This window comes from Notolabrus celidotus, chromosome 22 (genome assembly GCF_009762535.1).
Source record: "Notolabrus celidotus isolate fNotCel1 chromosome 22, fNotCel1.pri, whole genome shotgun sequence".
In the NCBI taxonomy this organism is placed as follows: Eukaryota; Metazoa; Chordata; class Actinopteri; order Labriformes; family Labridae; genus Notolabrus; species Notolabrus celidotus.
The window spans coordinates 22,573,056-22,594,384 of record NC_048293.1 but is presented as its reverse complement, the minus strand read 5'-3'; the positions used below and the strand labels follow the sequence as shown (position 1 = coordinate 22,594,384).

The following is a 21,329-nucleotide window of genomic DNA, read 5'->3' as shown; positions in this document are numbered from 1 at the left end:
TCTGTGAGCAGCCGTGTATATTCAGCCAACATGTAAACATTAGATCAACGTGCTGGAGAGCCGAGGTCACATCCACTTCCTGAGGGGGCGTGGTCAGAGAGCTCATTCTCATTTAAAGGCACAGACACAGAAAACAGCCTGTTCTGAGCAGGGGTGAAAAAGAGGGGTTTACAGGCAGACCAAAATCTGATTTCAAAGTGTTTTTTGAGCATAAACTTTAAAGACATGTTTTGGGGACCTCTTAGAACAATATATTTTGATAAAAAAGAGCGTAATATGTCACCTTTAAATAAAGTCTGTATTTAAGAATCAAGAAAGATTTCTGACTCATGATTCATATTTTATTTTAGTTTTTTTTTTCCTCTCTGTGAATAAAATGAGATCTCTGAGTTTAATCTGAGGAGTCTCATAATCCTTTTTTGGACTGCAGATCTGAGGAGGTCAGTGAACACATGTTCAAGTTTAGCAGCTGGACGAACCCGTCGTGCCTCAGGGCGCTGTCACATCTCAGCAAGTGATAGCAAAGATTCATTAAAATGGGAGTCAATGAACAAACTCGAGGATGCAAATTAAACTCTTTAAAGCTTTTTCTCTTTTAGCGCTGGCTGCAGAAAATAAAGCATCCTTCAGGCGTCAGACCCTCCAGAGACCGACCAGGCCACGAGTGAGACAGTTCCTGTCCTAACACTTGAGTTACAAGTCTTTAAAACAGCTTCATCAGTCTTCATCAGGCTTCACATGTGCTTACCTGCCGCAGGTTGCGTGTCACTTTGACATCGTGCCACGAATTGTCGTTGAACTTCCCGTTGACGGGCTCCACGATGGCCTCGAACGCTCCGGAGCCCAGGTTGATGACGAGGGAAACGGCCCCGTCCTTCAGCGCCAGGTTGACGTAGTCGGCCGACTTGCCCGTGTGGAGGATGAGGCCGTTTCGCTGCCACGTCTTGAAGGAGAGCGTGATCTCGTCGCTGCTGCTCTGGATGGGGTTCTGGGAGAGATCGTAGCAGAAGTACTCTGAGCCCCGGAAAGTTGCCACGTTCTCTTCTCTGGCTGTGATGAGAAAGAGAGAAGAAGGAAAGGTGTCAGGAGGAGGACATCTTACATTGGACAGTTTGATCCTGACAAACCAAGTCAACGTTTCAAACAACACGTCAAATGACAGGAACTCAGGATGTGACTTTTTTTTAAAGTTCCTGATCAATCTCAGGTCTCTCTTGGTCCTGCCTCTCATTCTTGACTTCCCTGGACTACACCGAGATCATTCAGATTTAAGAAACAATTCAAACATGCAACTTAGAAATAACATGATATATTTAAAACTGCATGAGGTTCATTTGAAATAAACACAGAGAGCTCGTGCACGAATGAAAAGGAGAAGCACTCAGTGAAGAAACCATCACACCCTGGACCAAGACACGCAGATAGACGGGCAGCGAGAGCCGGTACATCATCAGGGTTTTGTGTGCACCTCCCTCCACCTGTGTTTTAGTCAAGTTAGGTCCACGACACTCAGGGGGGCTCAACAGTTAGATCCCCTCGATGCTAGCTCTTACTGTAACATCACCAAACTCAAACCGTGTCTCTCACTCGATGCAGATTGACTGAATTAAGAAGATCGGCTCCAAATCCACCCTCACCAAATCTCAACACACCCCAGCCCCACCCATCATCATCGACGGATTCCCTGTACTCATCCAACTTCACTGGCTTCCTGTACAATACCGCACCCACTACAAAAACCTTCTCCTCACCTACAAAGCTCTCCACAACCTGGCCCCCCACTTACCACCGTGACCTCCTTCATGAATACACTCCCTCCCGCTCCCTCCGCTCAACCTCTGCTGGACGACTAACAATTCCAACGTCACGCCTCAGTACCATGGGTGCCCGAGCCTTCAGCTGCTCAGCACCCAGACTCTGGAAGTCCCTCCCCCAACACATAAGACAGTCGGACTCCATAACATCATTCAAATCCCAACTCAAAACTCACCTTTTCAAACTGGCACATTCCCTCTAACTGGACTCTCTGCACTTCACTAGTTTTTTTATTTTTTTATTTGTTTGTTTGTTTGTTTTTATGATGTTTTAATGATGAATGTTTTTATTATCTGTAAGGTGACCTTGGGTGATTTGAAAATAAAATGTATTATTATTATTATGATTATTATTATTATTATTAAGAGAGAGAGTGCCTGCTCTTGACACGAGTCCAGGATTGAGTTTAAGATTCTTTGGTTTGTTTTTAAAGGTAGAGGGTGAGCGTACCTTTGCTGCAGCCGCCCTGAAGCTCTGGAGCAGCTCACCTTTTAACGACTGAGTGCTCACTCTCTGCGGCCATTTTTGAGTCTGGACTGAAGACAGCTTTGTTTTTGGGCTTTTCATTGTCCTCTAAGATATTTCCGCTCATTCAGTCTTTTTATTTTGTTCTCTCACCATCTTAAACAAATTTTGTGTTATCTTATTTTATTTGTTTTATTTTATTCTATCTTATTATATTATATTTAATTTCATATTAATTTATTTCTCTAGTATTTACCTGATTTTATTCTATTGATTCGATTTTAATTATTCTATTTGATCTTTTTCCACCTAATTATATTTTATTTTATATATTATTTTATTTTTCTGGTGTTTATCTGATTTTATTTTAGTGATGTTATCGTCATGTTTCAATTTTTTTTGTACTTTATATCCACTTTTATCTATTGCTGTTATTTTCTGTCTCTCTGTTCTTTTGTGAAGCACATGAGCTGCATGCTTAAATGTATAAAAGATGCTTTATAAACAAGAATGAGTTGGGTTGAGTATTTTGCCCCACTTTGGCCAACAATGGCTGCTTTAAATGTGCTTTATGAGACCAAACAATGTCACCTACCCTGCTGCTGTGGTTCCATATATTAAAATAACTGTTCACGATGTGTTTGCCAATGCTCTTGTCTGTTTCATAACCCTTCAAAAATCACCCACTGGAAGCCTTTGTGTCCCTGGTAGCCCGGAAAAGAATCCTCTTGCTTTGGAAGTCTTCTCAACCACCTTTATTTAGAGTGTGGCTAAACAATGTTTTAATTCTGCTAAAATTGAAAAAGATAAAATTCACCATCAGGGGCTCATCGGATAAATTTTATACCCACTGGAGGCCTTTACTTGATTATGTAGACCGCCTCCCTCCCAAGAAGCTGACCCCATAGGCGGTGGCGCTAATTCAGCACCCCCTCTTTACTTTTTACCTACGTGCCCCCGTCCCTTTTTGCTGCTGTTAACTACTATACTGTATTGGCTGTACTGAAATGATTTTGCAAAAACAAAATTAAAAAAATCACCCACTGGAGCTTTAAGTCTTCCAATCCAAATCCTGAGGTCTACTCAATTAACTCTGAGCCTGCTGGATGAAGCGTTAAAATAGTGATAACTAATGATAACATGAAAACAAAAACATGATGCACAGAAGGATCACTTTATTATGTCAGCCCTCTCTGACTGCAGAAAGAGTGTCCAGAGAACCTTCAGAAATATGCAGCACAGAACAGAAAGAAACGCCTGCAATGGCAGAAATAAAGAGAGACCGCCGATAGCTATCATCTAACAACATCAAAGGCCTAATCTTGCCAGTTGAAATTGCCATTTCCTGTCAAATAGCCAGCTTGTGACACAGTGGTTACGCTTGTGATGAGACAGAGAAGCGAAGACGAGAGGAAAGAGGAGAGGAGAGAGAGCTCTGACTGTATTTTTCACCTTTAGAGGAGAAAGGAGGGATACAGGGACGTGCTGATAGACAGAGAGAGGGCTAACGCAGAAAAATGGTCCAGTCAGGAGTCATTATCTGTGAGATCATCCTCAATTAACTCACTGTCGCTTAAGCAAAAAACACCAGACTGTGAGCGCAGCCACAACACAGCACAGCACAATCTATCAGGCAGCGAGACGCTACGAGGATCCGCATGAGTGCAGCTTTCATGTGCTCTGCAACAAAGCCCCACCCCCACCCACCACCCCACGCTGCAAAAAAAAAAAAAAAAAGGAAAGAGGGAAAAATGAAACAAAATGGCCACGGCTTTCATCTCCTTAACGCAGACACCTCGGGCATCACTTCCTCAAAGAAGACTCATCCCACACAACATGGACCGCTCCGTATGATGAGCGAGCGAGCCAGCGCTTCAGTGTTTGGTTTCTGGAGTCTTTGAAAGTTAAAAGAATTGATGATTATCTCTGCAAGACCCAATTACACTCAAACTCACCTGCCCTCACCCTGACCCACCTGACCCACCTTCAGCTGTCGTTACAAACATCACAAATCAGCAAACGTACCTCTTTTTAAATGATCATGAAGGACAAGATGATTCATGGAGCTCTAAAATCTTTGACTAAGACTTATGGGGCGCCATTTGTAAAGTTGTGCACACTGAAAGTAACATTAAAGGTGACATATTATGCTCTTTTTCATCAAAATATATTGGTCTAAGAGGTCCCCAAAACATGTCTTTAAAGTTTATGCTCAAAAAACACTTTGAAATCAGATTTTGGTCTGCCTGTAAACCCCTCTTTTTCAGCCCTGCTCAGAACAGGCTGTTTTCTGTGTCTGTGCCTTTAAATGAGAATGAGATCTCTGACCACGCCCCCTCAGGAAGTGGATGTGGCCTCGGCTCTCCAGCACGTTAATCTAATGTTTACATGTTGGCTGCATAGACACGGCTGCTCACAGACCCGCGTTACTTCAACCCTCTGAATCTGATCCAGAACCTGATCCTGACGGAGAGGCGCCTGCAGCAGGACCTTTCTGAACCATTGGTCACAGATTTTGTGTTTCTTGTTGTTTTATTTGTCAGTATGTCGACGTGTGTCTTGGTACACAGCTACGAACATGTACCTATGTGGCTATGCTAACTAGCACTAGCACTTTTCCATGATAAATAAAAATCATCCACTAGATCTTCAAATCTGCAGACGTGGGGAGCAAAACCGACCTTTGTGTTTATTAAGACAGCCTACAACTAGCATGCCTCCCTTCTAAGCTCCTTGTTAGCACACGTGTGCAGGTAATGAAAAACAGAGGAGGGGTTGAGTTGTATTTTATACAGTCTATGGGCTGAACAAGCTCCGAGCTCTGACTTCCTGTTACAGACCGGATGTCGTTGTGACGTATGAAAAACACTGAAAACTGAAACGGCTTGTTTCAGCACACATTTACAGAAAGGTGGAGAAATCAGAACAGGGGCAGAATGGACTTTTTTTTCATTTTCGGGGGGTTTGTAGACATGCCGGGGACACATATTTCAGGTAGAGAACCATTAAGAAGTCGATTTTGCATGATATGTCACCTTTAAGATGAGATCAGAATGAGTCCTGTCTGTAAGATGGGACTGAATCTGATCTGGTCTTGATGTTGGGTCTGTGTTAATAATAGAACATAGAATGCGGAGCTTTCAGAGTCTTCTTACACTCCAACAAATGATCTCAATGTCGGTGCAATGACCCGACATCTCTGACAGTCTAACTCACAACACACCTCCAATGATGGGATGGCGATGTATTATGAATGAGCAGGAGTGTGTTTTAAAGAGCACTCTGTCTTTATTCACCGGGCCTTTAATACATAATGTATCGACAAGCACGGTAAGTGAACGAGCTGATGACGGCAAACACAGCAAGCCAAAATACCACAATCCTTTGCATAACATCAGAACTGTCACATCTACCGGCAACGCCACAAATGTAGGAATGTAAATGTTAACTTTTTTTTTTTTACTGTAAGCCAAATAGACCGCTTCTTGACCTGGTATCATCAATATATCCGTCTTCATCCATAGTTGACGTCCCAAATATGAAATACAAAAGTTCGGTAACACTTCTGCGATGTTTTTCAAAGTAAAAGCTGTACTGTTCTGTGGAAAGGCACACCTTGTGCTTTTATTTTGAAGTTGTTGTCTTTGATAGTCATTTGGTGAGCAATGCTGCATTCATGTGTTGTCAGACACATCGGAAAAACGAGTTTCCAAGTTAGAAAATGTACGTGAAAGCCTGCTCAAGTTGGAACAACAACTCAGAAATGCGTGCAAGAATTTGGTGGCCAACTTGACGTCATATTTGTCATCAAGATAGCAGTAGCTCAGTCCATAGGGACTTGGCTTGGGAACCGAAGGGTCGCTGGTTCGAGTCCCAGTATGGACGAAGTTTGGCAAGTGGACTGGTGGCTGGAGAGGTGCTGGTTCACTTGCCTGGGCACTGCCGAGGTGTCCTTGAGCAAGGCACCGAACTTCTAACTGCTTGGGGTGCGCTGGTTGATGGCAGCATCCTCACTCTGACATCTCTCCCTAAGTGCATGTATGTGCATGATTGTATGTATATACCAAAAACTGTGTAGCATGTCCAAAAAAATAACATGAGTGAAAACATTGAATTTCCCCCCAGAGGATTAATAAAGTATGTTTATTCTCAAGATGGCTGCACTGCACCCTTAAGGTAAGAGTGCATCCCTGCCTTCCTCTCCTTCTACAGCTCACTGAGAGGAAAGCATATGTTTGTCTCTGAGATACTTTATCCTCAAGGAAGTCAGACCACAGAGCTGCAGTAATACCCACTCTGATTAAGATGGCACACATGCAAGAAAGACAAAAGTCAAAATCGATATCTGCAGGTTTGGATATATTTTGTAGTCTCATATAGAGAAAGAAAATTCCATCCAGGATTAGCGTCACCCGGGGAGGGAGTCATGGCTCTTTTGTTGAAATATGGAACAGTAATGAACGCAGGATGAAAAGAACTTCTTTATGAGGATAGAGTGAGGAGATTGTTATCAGCCCATAATGGTTTTAATGGCATCCGTAAGCTGTTCCATTCGGAGCCTGCATGTGATGGATGAGCTCGGATGAGTCCTGCGAGGGGTCATCCATTAAAATGTCAGAAGCAGAGGTGGCATAAGGAAAAGTTATGGGCGCAGTAAATCTCCCACATATTTAGAAGGTGAGAGGAGGCGGTGTGCTCCGGACGCACAAAGATCTGAAGTTCGACTTTAAACTGCATCTGCTATAAATAATGAAGTTTCAGTGGTCTCACCGTCACACTGTTCTGGGTCTCAAGAACTTTTCAGGAAGGGTTTTCGTGTTTCATCATTGCTGCAAGATGATTTTAAATGTATGTGTAACCCGGCTCAGAAGAAAAACTTAAAAACTGATGACTGAGAGTGTAAGAGAGAACAGCAGAGCAGAATGAAGCTGCAGACATAAACGCCACATGGAGAAGGAAGCCTTGTAATGCTAAACACTTGTTACAGTGATGAGACCGAGAGGTCGTGCATGTTCCTCTCATCGGCCTGCAGACGGAGATGCAGGATGGGATGCTCTCTTATCTTTAAGAAAGCTGCAAAATGCAGTTTGACCTTGCCATGTTAAGACAATCAGGTACCAACTAGTATCAATAAATGCAAAAGTGCAAAATGCTTCATTGTTTCTGTGGTTAATTATTAATGGTGTTACTATGAAAGCCTCTGCATTTTGTTGATTTTCATATCAAAGACCTCATTGCCCCTGCAGGGCTGTTTGTCTTTGTCTAAAGGCTTTGGGTCTGTTGGCCTCGTCGTCCTGGAGGAGGATCTCACAGTCTCTCCTGCTTAAATGGACTTCTGCATCCATGAAGTGTATCATGTGCCGGTTGAATACTCTGGATTCAAAGCAAGAGAGCTTACCCGAGGCACAAATTAAAAATCTGTCCCAATAACCTTTCTTCCACCTTTTAAGATCCTCCTCAGAGGTTCGTCAGAGTCTCTGTCGTCTTGTTGGCAGACTCCTCCACAGCTGGCGGATGTTTTTTCATCTTCAAGTTCTCAAACTGTCACCTCAGGTATTAGTCAAGAGTTTAAACCCTGATTCGTTTTAAACTCAGAGGCTGTTTCAACTCTGTCAGCTCCAAGTGGCAGTAAAGTGCATGCATATGTTTAAAGAGTGAGAATCTGTGACAGGTGAATATTCTGCATTGTTGTGCATAAATCATTGATGTTGCGACAGGCCTCAGTAACACCAGGCTAATGGTTGTAGTCTGAATTTGAGTCTGCCATAAATAAGTCATGGGCTCATAAATTACTGAGTGACATGCTGATTTATGATGATGTAGTGGGCTCACAGCCCTGCTCACAGTCTGACAGGCAGAGACAAAAGTTTGAGAAATGAAAGAAAGCGTCTTAAATCAAACATTTGATGTCCGTGTCGTCTGTTCAGCTTGTTTTTCTTACTCTGCAGCAGGTGGTGAGTTTAATGACTGGTCGATTGATGCAACCCAGTAGCCCTTGATCTTTAAGGTCCATAAATTAAATCTAAATCTCTTTATTTAGGGTAGTGGTCCATCATTTGTACACCTAAAGACTTCTACGCTTCAGAGAGGAGAGCAGAAAGCAGGAGCTGAGGCTGATGAGATCAGTCTTAAAACCAGGAAGTTTCATTTTGAAAAATTTTGAATCATTTTGGAAAACTTGACAATTACTTTGATGATCCGACGACTGGTATTTGATGATATGTCAGACTTAGTTCTTTAGATTTTATGCCCCCAGCATAAAAAAAACTGGAGCAAAACTTCATTCAAAAATGAATTAATTCTGTTGTTTTGATAAATTTATCAAAACTATTGTAAAAGACAGAAAATGTACAAACAAATCTGACCCTGAGGTTTAAACAGGCACACCTGAGTTCACTTTTAGGAGCCATGATCAGTGTTTAGAAACTCCTGGGTGGATCACTTGTTGGCCTGAATTCAATAGAGTCCCTTCACACATGCACTCCTAAAATTCTGGAATTTTCAGGAACTTAAACCCCCCAAATTGATGAGTGTCAGAGAGGGGTGGAGATGAGTCTTGGGAGGTAGGGCGTGATGTCAAAAGCCCGCCTTAAAAAGCCTTGGTGAGATGTTTACAAAATGACGGTGGATGAAGAAACAGAGATGGACACTATGATGACAGTTTGGGCATCAACATCAGTGCTCTGCGTAGACTGATGTGCAGACATCTTCACTTCTTCAGCCTCAGATGTTTTTATTCATCCTTTTATGAGTCTCTCTCTTGAGCTTGTGTTGTCACCCCTGACCCATTCACTCACGGTGGATTTTTCTGACTATTTCCTGCATGACTTCTTTTTATTACATCGGGGGCTGTTACAGAAAAGTCCAGGTAGCCCACCCCACAACATTTTCATGACTTTTGAAGGACTTCTGTGCCTGTTTAAATACAGCTTCTGTCTCTCACCTGTTGACCCTGAGTCCAGGAGGAAACCAGGTGAGGGAAGCAGAGAGCAAAGAGAGCTGGAGTGTTAATAAAAGTGAGAGAGAGCAGCAGTGAAGGAAACAGAGCTGCAGAGAGGAGGAAGCATTATCTCGGGCAGTGCTGAATATGCATGTGATTGCTGCGTTCTTCTTTCTCTCAGGGTAGGGACTGTAAATGAGAACTGAGTGAGACACTTAGGGGGGGACAGCATGTACAGCTGCTGCACACCCCCAGCATATCGAATGCTGCTCGCCCACACCATCAAAAGAGAAAGAGAGAGTGCTGCTTCCTTGTTCCTGCATGCCAAGCTTCCTCGATTACCGCTTCTTAGAAATGTTTCAACATAAAGTGATTTAAGGGCCGACGTTAAAATATTCACTTCATATGCACAGCATGACGGGTCTAGAGATCAGAGGGAGTGGACATGCAGAGGTCTCCATGTTAAAGACGAGGAGGTCAAACTGTGGGAAATGGAGTCTGAGCACAGAAAGAAACTGTCTGCATGCAACCTGCAGGAATGTCCTCATCCTGTTTCTATGGTTGCACAGCAGTGTCCCTGCTGTTTGGTTTTGCAGGAGGTTTTGTGTCCTTAAAATACACGCACATCCAGTCTAACACAGCAGAGAGGGGATTATTCATCCCTTCTTTTTCCTCTCCCATAAGACGAAATGAGTCTTTTGCGTCAGAGCGGCAGGTCACACCACCAAACCCCACAGAAGCCGGCAGAGCCGCAGCCAAGCAGCTGTCCTGTAAGAGGCCACTCACAGCCAGCTCATTTGAATCTGCCAGATCCGTTTTCATCTTCTGGCTTTAACACCATTTCATTAATTCCATCATCTTTTCAATTACACGTTTGTGAGTACAGCGAGGGCGAAGGGGAGCGGGGGGGTGGGGGTGGTGTGTGTGTGCAGAAGAGAGGGAGACTGTTACACAAACACCCTGAGATCTGCAGAGCATTCGCAGTGATGAAGAACATACAGCAGGTTTAACTTTGACCTGAGTCCGTCACCGCTGGAAGCTCCACACCCGAACACCTGAACGATTAAACCTGTTTTTAAAAACAACAGGCAGGGTTTGCTTTTCCTTTCATTTGAGGAGGGGCTGGATTATTCCTGTCTCTTTAAACACACACATGATAATTTTAAAATTCCTACTATAAAGAGTAAAATAAAACAAGTTGGAGCGAAGATTTTGGGTCCCACTTAGATGATGTAATGTGGAAAAATATTCTGTTAAATGCATAGAAAATTACATGTCATAGACTGCATGTTACCCCAGCTATTTGAAGTAAATATGATTCCATGTGCTCATCTATTTGTTGTAAATGTAAAACTAGCTGTGGTACTTATAGTCATCCGATGTGGTCTTGTCCTAAAGTTCAAGGTTTTTGGCCAATCTGTCCAAATGGAAATTAAGAAGATATTTAAAATGTATGTTCCTTTAAACCCATTTAGTTTTGTATTGGGATTAGATTCAACCTATCAACGAAAACACAGATACATTCTTAGAATTGCTCTTTATGCGGCACAGCTTTCTATTCTCCAGAAATGGTTGGGTGAAGAGCCTCCTGATATTAAAACATGGTATGAAAAAACTCATGTCTATTTTACCATTAGAGAGATTATCTCATGTTCTCAGAGGAACTCTTGAAGTTTTAAAAACAGACTAGTCACCAATAGGAACTTATCTGAAAGAAGAATGGGTAAGAGTAATAAGTATAGGGGTATCAAATGTATCACATTAAAATGTTACATGTATATATGTTTCAGGTTGTGATTGCTGCATGTACTAACACTGTAAATGAAAAATGTGTCCTTTATTTTATTTTTTGTCTTGTTTTGCTTTGTTTTGATAAAGTTTTCTGTGGGAGCATTAAGGGTTTATTTTCTTTGTGGGGTTTTTGTGTATTGTGAAATCTTTATTTAAGAATAAATATATTGAAAATGAAACACACACATGAATGAAGGGCATTTCCTCCACCAATGAGAGCTACTCCGATTGCAAACATAACGTCATGCATATGCATGAGCGGCTTTTTAAAATCTTTACGCTTCATTCTTTCAGAACTAAAAAAAAAAAGATGTACGTCCAAAGGTACAAGTTTAAAAACTGTAAACAAAAGGAAACGTTCGACACTGAAATGCAAAGACAGCTACAGCCTGTTGCAACCAGGGGTGCATCTCGCTCGGCTAGAAGTGAAGCTTTCGGCAGAGCGTCTGCCCCCTGGTGGCTGGCTGCAGTATAGGTAAAAAAATCCGTCGTCAAACTTTAAAAAATAAATACACATGGTACGAATGTTTCTCACATCCGTATGCTGTGGTGATATGTAGTTATTATTTGACTGTTTTGTGTTCAAGGCCCCTTTTTCCTTAAAAAAAATGTCTTTTTCGTTAGTTATTAGAGTTTAAAAAAACAGGGTTTTACTTCTGGGTTTCCTTTGATTCAGAGCCGCCGTAGAGGGAAACTTCAAAAGACACACAGCGTCTTGTGACGCTACGCTGTAGAGCGGAGCTCGTTACAGGCTCTGGCTGCACAAGGGGCTGCGCCCAGGCTACAACCCTGTCCATTTTATTTACAGTCTATGGTTGCAACCATAGACTGTAAATAAATTATGGACGTAGTATCCGTGATGTCACCCATCTGTTCCTGAGAGCTGTTTTGAAGCAAATCGACGGCAGTGGCCATATTGGTAATGCGGAACTCAACCAGGCAGAGTGTGACGTAGTGTGAGCCCCTTAGCCAATGGCTGTGTGTTCCCGACCGGGAGTCACGTCAGTCATGTCCTTATTTGGGCAAAACTCGTAATCTTAATATCTTCTGAACCGTCACGTTAGAAAAAAATTCACCCCCCGTAGAGTGTGTGCCATTAGAGAGATTAGCTTCATAGGGCCAAGCCGTTTTTTGAACCAGGCTGTAAACATGTTTATTAATGCTGCAAAGATCGTCTTTTTCCCATTCATGTCTATGTGGTTTCCGGTGTTTCTGCAGCCAGCCTCAAGCAGATTCTCGATGTATTGCAGTTTATAGCACTTCTGCATTGGCTTCATCATTTGAGACTGGAGTTTGCCGCTTGGTTGCAACACATCGTGATGATGTAATGCATGTAGGGTTGAGGTACCGTTTCCAGGTCTGATTCCGGTTCTTATCGATTCCTGATTTCGATTCCATTATTTTTAAGGACACAAATCTGGTGGTAGTCCCGTGTTAGCCAAACTTTAGATTGATTGTTGCTGATCCTCTACTCGGGACTTTGCTGACGTGCTGCGTCACACATGACGTAATGTCACCGAAAAGCACGTCCCTTATGGAATCCACGAATCGGAGAAATTTGGAACTAGTTCCATTTTGAATCCAGCGAAATTATGACGATAAATGTTCATCAACGACTCATTTTTTCATGACGAAAACAAGACTATGACGAGCTTAAGTGCTTCACTGATAATAAAAACTCTGATGAAAATATGTTTTGATTTCGTTGACGAGACGATGACGAGACGAAAACTTTAGTGGCGGATCGTCGGACATTCAAAATCCATGTTTCCCCCGCTGTGCGTCTTTAAAGATAAAAGTGATGCATTCCTGTGACAGGCTGAGTTATTATTTCAGGGACACAGCTTGGTCACTACCTGCAGCAGGTGAGCTTTATGAACCAGCTCTCCTCACCTCCATGTATCTGTCTCATCTTCATTGATGATTTTTACCCCCTGTGTGCGTTAGTGACAAAGACACACCCGGGGGACGTCTGTTTACTTTTTGATGTTGTTGCCGCTCTCACCGTAAAAAGCTCCTCGTCTACAGCTTGATTTAATCCAGTTTGGTGATACATCAGACACATTTAGTAACACATTTTGGATCAACTGCTTGTTGAAAGATGCAGATGCATTTCAGAGTGCCGTGAACTGACTGTCTGTCCAGTGCGCCTGTCACTGCAGGTGCATTCAAGGCCTGTCGTAAATGTGCAATACAGACCTTTCATGGCATTTTTCTGTGAATCAAGAGAATCAAAATATAGTCACAGTGGTCACATCAAGAATGTTTTCTTTTGAAATTTTAGCAGAACCAGGCTGAATTATTTAACTTAAAATATTACACAAGCAAAAGTGTTAAAGGAGTGAAATGTTGAAGATTTTAACACTTGGTACAAACCCTGAAACAATATCTGATCAACTACATGAATTATTTAAAGAGTGAAGATGTTTTGGAAAAAATCAAAGACTAAAATGTTTTCAGTTTCCGCCGACTAAAACTAGACTAAAATGTGACTAAAACTAACAGGCATATTCGTCCAAAGACTAAGACTAAGACCAAATCTAGAATAGCCGCCAAAATTAACACTGGAATCCAGTTTTCGGTGCCCTAAGTGCAAGACACCAGTGATGCAGTTGATTTTAATGTTAGTGCTGCTCTGATGAGGCAAACAGACAATCAGGGTTCAGGATTTTGGAGCAGCATTAGGGGGGTGGTCAATCAGATCTCAAGTAGGGACCATGTCACCCAATCAGACCCGCCCCTGGCTCTATGCTCTCTCTTTAGCTCACAGTGAAGATTCCCCCTTTGTTTTCACAGACAGGGAGCGTCAATGAGTGGACACAGCACAGACCATAAATCTACAAGATCAAACATCTTATTGGGTTTGGCTGCAAAATACATCTTTCTGAAAGTATCTGCAGGACTGTTTTAAAATCACAGGAGGACGGACGGACGGACGGACGGATGGAGAGAGAAACACGGAGAAGCTAATAACCATGAGGCCAACAGCAGAAAGCTTCAGCAGCAACACGACAAGGAGCACGCAGAGAAAATTATAGCATCAGTCTGAAAAAGCTGCTCTGCATCGGACGATCAATACTGTAATGTAGCCAACATTCTGCATACATACACACACACACACACACACACACACACACACACACACACTCACACACACCAAAGAAGTTATTACGCGCCCCAGTGAGCGCATTATGATCTCACAGCGGCTACACGATGGCCGCCGGTGCTCAGATGGTGAAAAACGAAAAGCAAACACAAACAGAGACGCAGACGACGACGACTGCAGGCCGAACATTCGGCAACATCAGTGACTCAAAACAAAACATATAATCACAAACCAGACGATGACATCACTCGCCAATTAACTGGGAAAGGTTAAAGTTTGTTGTTTTACTCGTTAGTCACGTCACACGGGAGGCTTTAAGACATTTTGCACTCATGGGTTGATCTTTTAATTCAACATTAGGGAGACAAATGTTCATTTAGTCATAAGAGTTACCCTTTTAAGAACTTCCTCTATTAAATCAGTGCTTTCTTTGGAGTCAACATTAAAGGTCACATGACTATCTGAGCATCAGTCCAGCCTAACATTCAATAATCATCTTTATTCCACATCAAATGTTCATGAAGAGCGTTATTTGACGTCTTCTTTGAGTTTAATGTTCATAACTTTTCATTTTGCCATAGAAAAATCCACAAATAATGATCCTGATTCTCCTCATCATGATTCATCAGCTGGTACCTCTACATTGAAACAGCATGCACCAGAACCTGACTGAACTAAACCCAGGACTGAGAGCGCGGTGCCGAACAAGCAGCCTCATCTTTCAGAGCGTTTCCTCCGGCAGCTGGAGGGTGGGGGGATGGAGCGCCAGATAACCATCAGTAATTTCAGCGAGCTGGCGGATTTCCATTTGTTTGGTGGCTTGACCAATGATGCGTTGAGATGTCTGCAGCAAGCGGCGGGCGAAGGGGGAGGCAGGAGGGGAGGCATTAGCTCAGAGGAAGAAAAGGAAGAGGTGCTGCCATTTTGACGCCGTCAAGAGAGTGAAAGGCTGAGCTCCTTCACACGCGCGCTGATAACAGATTGATAAACAGAGGGTGCGATCGGTGTCGGGTGATTCTGGATGTCAGAGGTGTCGGGTCTCTGAGAGGAGCCGGTTCCTGCTCCACAGACTGCAGAAATACCGTCACTGAGATCAACGTTTACTCAATAATCTACACATGATTCACAGATGATTCTCAGATTCACACCCAGCAGGAGTTTCAAATGTTTAGAGTACAAGGTCACAGGAAATAAAAGTTTCATTTATTCTAAAAGCATCAGAAGGAGAAAAAGCTGGAGTTTTGTATCCGGTCCAGAGAAGTGAAGCCACTGAAGTTCATCGAGTGTCCACTAGAGGCTGTCTCCAGAAGCCCCTGAAGCCACATACACACCCATTCAAAGACGTCGATCTTTACATCAGAAATAAACATGTTTCAAAACAGACTTTGATGCTCCTTTGTCTATCCACACATCCTTCTATAGCTCGTTCATTTTGAAGATGTTAAGATGCTAGTTTTGCTTAATAAGGGGCGTGGCTGACTTCACTGACAGGCGACGCACTGAAACTGTTAGCGAGGAGGCTTAAGGCCCGCCTCGACTCCGCCTCTCTGCCTCTGATAGGTCAACTGAAAGTTAGGTTGAGTCAGAATTTCGACTACAGGCTTCAAAACTCTGCTTCTGGGAGTGATGGTGACATCAATGAGGCTACGTCCATGTCTCATACGGTCTATAGTTGCACGTTTAGCATTGGCAAATTTTGATTCTTCTAAGTAAGTCCTTAAAATGGGAAGCAAAGGATTACTGTTCGCTTAATTCTGTTAAAAACTTCACTGAATTTTACAGAAAACACTTGAACGAATAAAAGTAATGTTTTTATTAAGCAGATAAAAAGATAAAATCACTTTAATAAGTAAAAATAGTGAAAATCAGCAACTTATTTTTTATTTTTCATTTATTTATGTATTTATTAATTTTCTTTTCATTGTTATTATTATTATTATTGTTGCATGTATTGTGTTCTTAACATTGTGGGGTGGGTCTGGAGTCAGGGCTGGGGTTGGGATTAGGATGGGAGGTCTTTTTTTATTTATTCCATTAATTTTTTTATTGTACAGCACTTTGTGTTACAATGTCATTGTATGAAAAGCGCTTTATAAATAAAGTCTGATTGATTGATTGAAAATGGAGGTGTCTTCATCAGCGAGAAAAATAACCGTGCCTGATTCAGATCAATAATCTGAAAGTAACTCTATAAATCCCCATTTATTAATAACGAAAAACCTTCTTTTAAGGCCTTAAAATTCAGGTAACACAGTTTAAAGGGATAGGACTTTTTTTTTTTTAATGGTCTTAAATCCACAGGAAATAAAATCATAATAATCTAAATGGTCAAAATATTACTGCAATAATTCACTAATAATAAAATATGAAATATTATGAAGAAAAATAAAAAATCTAAGAGATTATGAATCCAGAAATGTCAAATGTTTGTTTTTATTTGAACAGTGAGATGATATCGTCTGATTTCACAACACGCTGTGCAGTACGTGTGTGTGTGTGTGTGTGTGTGTGTGTGTGTGTGTGTGTGTGTGTGTGTGTGTGTGTGTGTGTGTGTGTGTGTCAGGATGTATGAGTGCATGCATATGCAGGAGGCATCCAAGTGTGTATGTGTGTATATTCACATGTGCACGTCTTCCCACATATGCAGACGTGAAGGATGACCCCCTCCAATCTCTCTCACTCACACACACACACACACACACACACACACACACACACACACACACACACACACACACACACACACACACACACACACTCTGGACTCTCTCAAGCATGAAGGCGAGGTTGGCTTCGTCCCCGGGGGCTTTTCATTTACTGCCCAACATAATGCCACATCCCCGACCCCCCCCCCCCCCCCCCCCCCCCGCACCACCACCTCATCCCACACACACACACACACACACACACACACACACACACACACACACACACACACACACACACACACACACACACACACACACACACACACACACACCTCCTTATTGGCTATTATCTGGGCTGTCGGAGTCTGTGTTGATACCTAATGAAGGGCCACGGTTGCCATTTCTCAGCTGACAGTCACCATGGCTACGGAGGACAGAGGAGGAGGGGGAGGGAGAGGAGGGAGTGTGTTTAAAAAGAGTCAAATCAGAGGAAATCAGAGAGGAGGAGGAGGAGGAGGAGAAGGAGAGGTGGTCTGATGCAAAGTGTTTTTATGTTTCTTTTAACCGCTTTTCAAGAAAACAGAGAATCCGTTTCATGTCAGTGAAGACAGAGAGGAGGTGAAAGATGGAGGGATAAAACATCTTTATACTCGTCTGTCAGCGAGGACGTTAAAGTGAAGGAGTTCTGTGTTTCACATGAGGGACTCAGAGCTCTTAGATTGGGAGTGTTTGGCCGCTCAGAGTTTCTCCTGATTCTGACATGATGTCGACGTGTTGAGAAGACTTTCCTCTGAGACAACAAGATCAATAATAAATTAATAACAATGTAGACTTCTTTAAGTTGCTCTCTCATTAGCTTGTTGCAGTACTTTGTTATCAGCTCATGCATGCATCGTGCATCCCCTGTATTTATAATAATGCTGTATGTTTCCCAAACAGCCAAAACATTTGATCAGGTTTTACTCTGTTACTTTAAAATAATCCTGAAACTTCCACGTTTAAATAAAGCTTTGAAATGACATTATATTTTTGTGCTCATGAAGAGGATTTATTTTATGTTCTGCTCTGTCTTTAACCTAAACTTTGACTCTGTTCTAAAAGTTTAAGTGATCTGAAACAAACCAAACTTAAACATCTCTTTTAGGAGTCAGAGTTTGATGGTTTTCCTCTCTTTCTTCCCTTCATTCTCTCCTTCACTCTCCATTATTATCTTCCTCTCCTTCTCTCTGTGCCTGAGTCCTCTCGGTCCATCTTGTGCGCTGAAACAAACATCTCTCTGACCCCCCAGCTTCTTTCTTCCTCTTCCATTTCTGTTTGATTTGTAATCACACTCCTCTGATGGACGGCGTGTCCTTTACCTGCTGGACATTATCGAGTTTTCAGAGGGACAGATGACACGCGGGGTCGGATTAATCACAACACTAAACTCATTTCAGCAGGACAGTTGTAAGGTGGTGTGCGATGATGATTACACACACACATACACACAGATACACACACACACACACACACATACACTGTGCATACAGGAGTGTACGTCTGAAACAATGAGATGTGGCAGAGCTAATACTGCGTGCGCTCTGCAGCCTAATGAGAAGACGCAGAGGTCAGAATGATGAGACGCCTGTCAGCCTCCACGAAGACTGCAGAGTTCTCTGAACAGCAACAGGCTCTGTCAGTGTGTGTGTGTGTGTGTGTGTGTGTGTGTGTGTGTGTGTGTGTGTGTGTGTGTGTGTGTGTGTGTGTGTGTGTGTGTGTGTGTGTTTGGCATTTGAAGCACCTGATTAATGTGGCAGGCTTCTGAAAAACGCTGTTTTGACTCAGGATTAATCAACAACAGCTCAAAGTTAACACGTACTGATCTCTGAAACCTGCTCCTGTGGGTCATATTTCATCATCTCACCTGTAAATGTCTCGGCTCGCTCCTACGGTCATGTGATTCATTATTTAATCATCATTTATTTCCTGTTTCTCAGCCTTCCTCTCATTCTGAACTTTTACTTTCTGCCCCTGCTGGGCTTTCAGGAACTTTTGAAATACTTTCACTTGTTTTAAAGCTTTTGTGCACAAATTATCGAATAACAAAACAATATTTTTAATGTAGTTTTTAACTTCTTGGGACTTTATTTGTTTTATAATTCATGATTTGAGGAGGATACGGAAGTGGCAACTAGGGCAGACAGCTTGCAACACTTTCACATATCAGTCCCTCCAGGATTTTGCTGGGTTTTTTTGTGATTGTTTGAGATGAATTATAAATCAGATTTACTTTCATACACAAACTAAGTGCACTGCAATGCTAACATTTTCCTTTGTGCAATCACACACTCATAAACACACGTGCATGTACTGTAGGCCTTTGTGCGCCTGGAGCTGACGGGATGCGGGGGGAGAGGGAGGGGGAGGCGGGGGTGTATGATGGGTTGAGGTAAATTGTAAGTGATTTTGAATCGTAACGGGGAAGCCCATCAGTCACACACACCCTCAAGCAGCCGGCCCCCCAAACACACACACACATAAACACACACACACACGCAAAAGGCCTCGGCAGGCCTTCCTGGAGGCTAAGTGGCGTTAACCTCTCTCTCTCATGGGGTTCAGACAAAAGCCCCAGAGGAGGGCTAATAATCACCTCTCTATCTGCCCCTCCCCCCCTCCCCTCCCCCGCAGCACACCAGCCCTCACGTCTGGGCCCAACGTCGAGGAAACATTCGGGGAAATCTGCCAAACAAATTTCATCAAGCTGAGAAATATTCATGGAGAGGTTTTTGGTGGTGAATTAATCTTTGAAATTAGCTCTAAAATAAACCCAAACAATGGAGGTCATACTTGAAGAAAATAGCTGAAAACAAAAAAGAATATATTATTTTTAAACCCTGTCAGGTACAGCTTTCGGCCTCCTCGTAGGCTTCTTTTGTTTAATATTAAGAATCTCTTTGTTCTGATGATGCAAATAAAAAGAGTAGGAGTGGATTTTAAAGTCAATGTGTACAGGAAGCATTATTTAATAAAGGTTGATTTAATGAGAAACACTTCTCCTGAAATCTTAAATAAAGGTTTCAAACCATGCTCGCCTTATTCTCACAGTACACTTCTCCTATTTAAATTCATAAAACATGAATATATTTGTAACCCTGGTCATGTTGATCTCATAACAATTGCTCATTTATCTCTTTGATTTTATTTATCTTTTTCGTAGTTTATTCAATTTTAGTTTGGTGCTTTTTATTTCCTGTAACTTCTTTATTATCTCCGTTGGGCAATTCGAGCTAAATCCTAGATTCACAAATATCTGGTTCAATAAGTCACTTTCACCTTCATTCAAATAAGCGGTACGGCATATCGGTGTCTGACGATGGTCGTTTCAAGAGACAGATTTAGATCGAGTTCGACCACTCTCAGCGGTGGGTTTTTTAAATGTTGATTTCCACGTTTCACGCTTTAGTTCTGCAGAATTTAAGTTCATGTTGTGTTTTATGGTCTTCCGCTTAAGACGCAAACTAGGGATGACCACAATTACTGACCAAGAAATTACTCGAAACGCGCATTTTTGTTATCAATTTTCTGTCATGTGGAGCAAACATCATGTGGTCTCATATTACACTCCGCTATCAGGGAGGTGTTTGAAGTTTAAAGCATGTTTCGATGTGAATCAGCTTTCAAAGGTGTTTAAAGGCGCACAGTGGAGACGCTCAGCTGGGGGCTGCGGCTGCGCGTCAGGTCTCCACGTGCGCTTTTTTAAAGAGGATCAATACAAAACTGCTGCCAACAACGACACGGACACGAAGGTTGACAGCTTTAAACAGGACATTTCCCACCTTTGGATACAAAGGCAACAGACAGGTGGGAAATTCAGGTACGCTATGTTTGCAGAGCAACAACATCAGAGCCCTCTGGGCTTTTCTGCAGCTGGACTGTTTATGACCCGATTGCGCTCCCGGCTGACACCTGATCGAATACACATGTTTATTTTTCTCAATAAGAACAAGTAGACAGAAAACTTGACACTGTGAGTCTGAGGTATTTTTCTGTAAGTAGTATCAGCCTTCACTTTATAAGACTATGTCCGCGTAGAATATTTTTATGAGCCTGATCGTTGATATTCTGAGTGTTAAACATGTACCCGTATTCAATCCTGTCAGTTATTTGCATTTTGTTGCTGTAGAAAATATAATTTAGGTGGAAAAAAACATACTTGGCATTGTTTTTGATGTAAGAATAATAATGTTTTTTTATCAATTAATCGATAATTGATCGTTAACATTTCCAAAAAATTGATAACGGAAAATACTTAAAATGTACATCCCTAACGCTAACGCAGAGTCCACTTGTAAGAAGTGTTGATTCAAACGTCCATGGTTCCGTCTTTTATTTGCTCTACGGTATTTTTCAACAAAGCTGCTGAACTCCAAAGAATAACGGTTGCACGGCACAGACGTCACCTGACAATTCCTACTCACCTGTGATGAGTTCTCCTAAATTCAACCTGCTGAGTTCTTACATAAGGTTCTGCAACATCAAGACTTATTTATGCTACTGGTACGAATCGTCTGCGATGTGGCAA

General features: G+C 42.2%; 1 protein-coding gene across 1 annotated transcript in view; it reads right to left on the bottom strand.

Moving 5' to 3' along the window:
* nrxn3a (neurexin 3a) overlaps positions 1 to 21,329 on the bottom strand; it is a 161,743-nt gene that overhangs the window by 80,944 nt on the left and 59,470 nt on the right. The window contains 1 exon segment of the mRNA XM_034675290.1: positions 749 to 1,050. Coding sequence (XP_034531181.1) covers positions 749 to 1,050 — 302 coding nt within the window.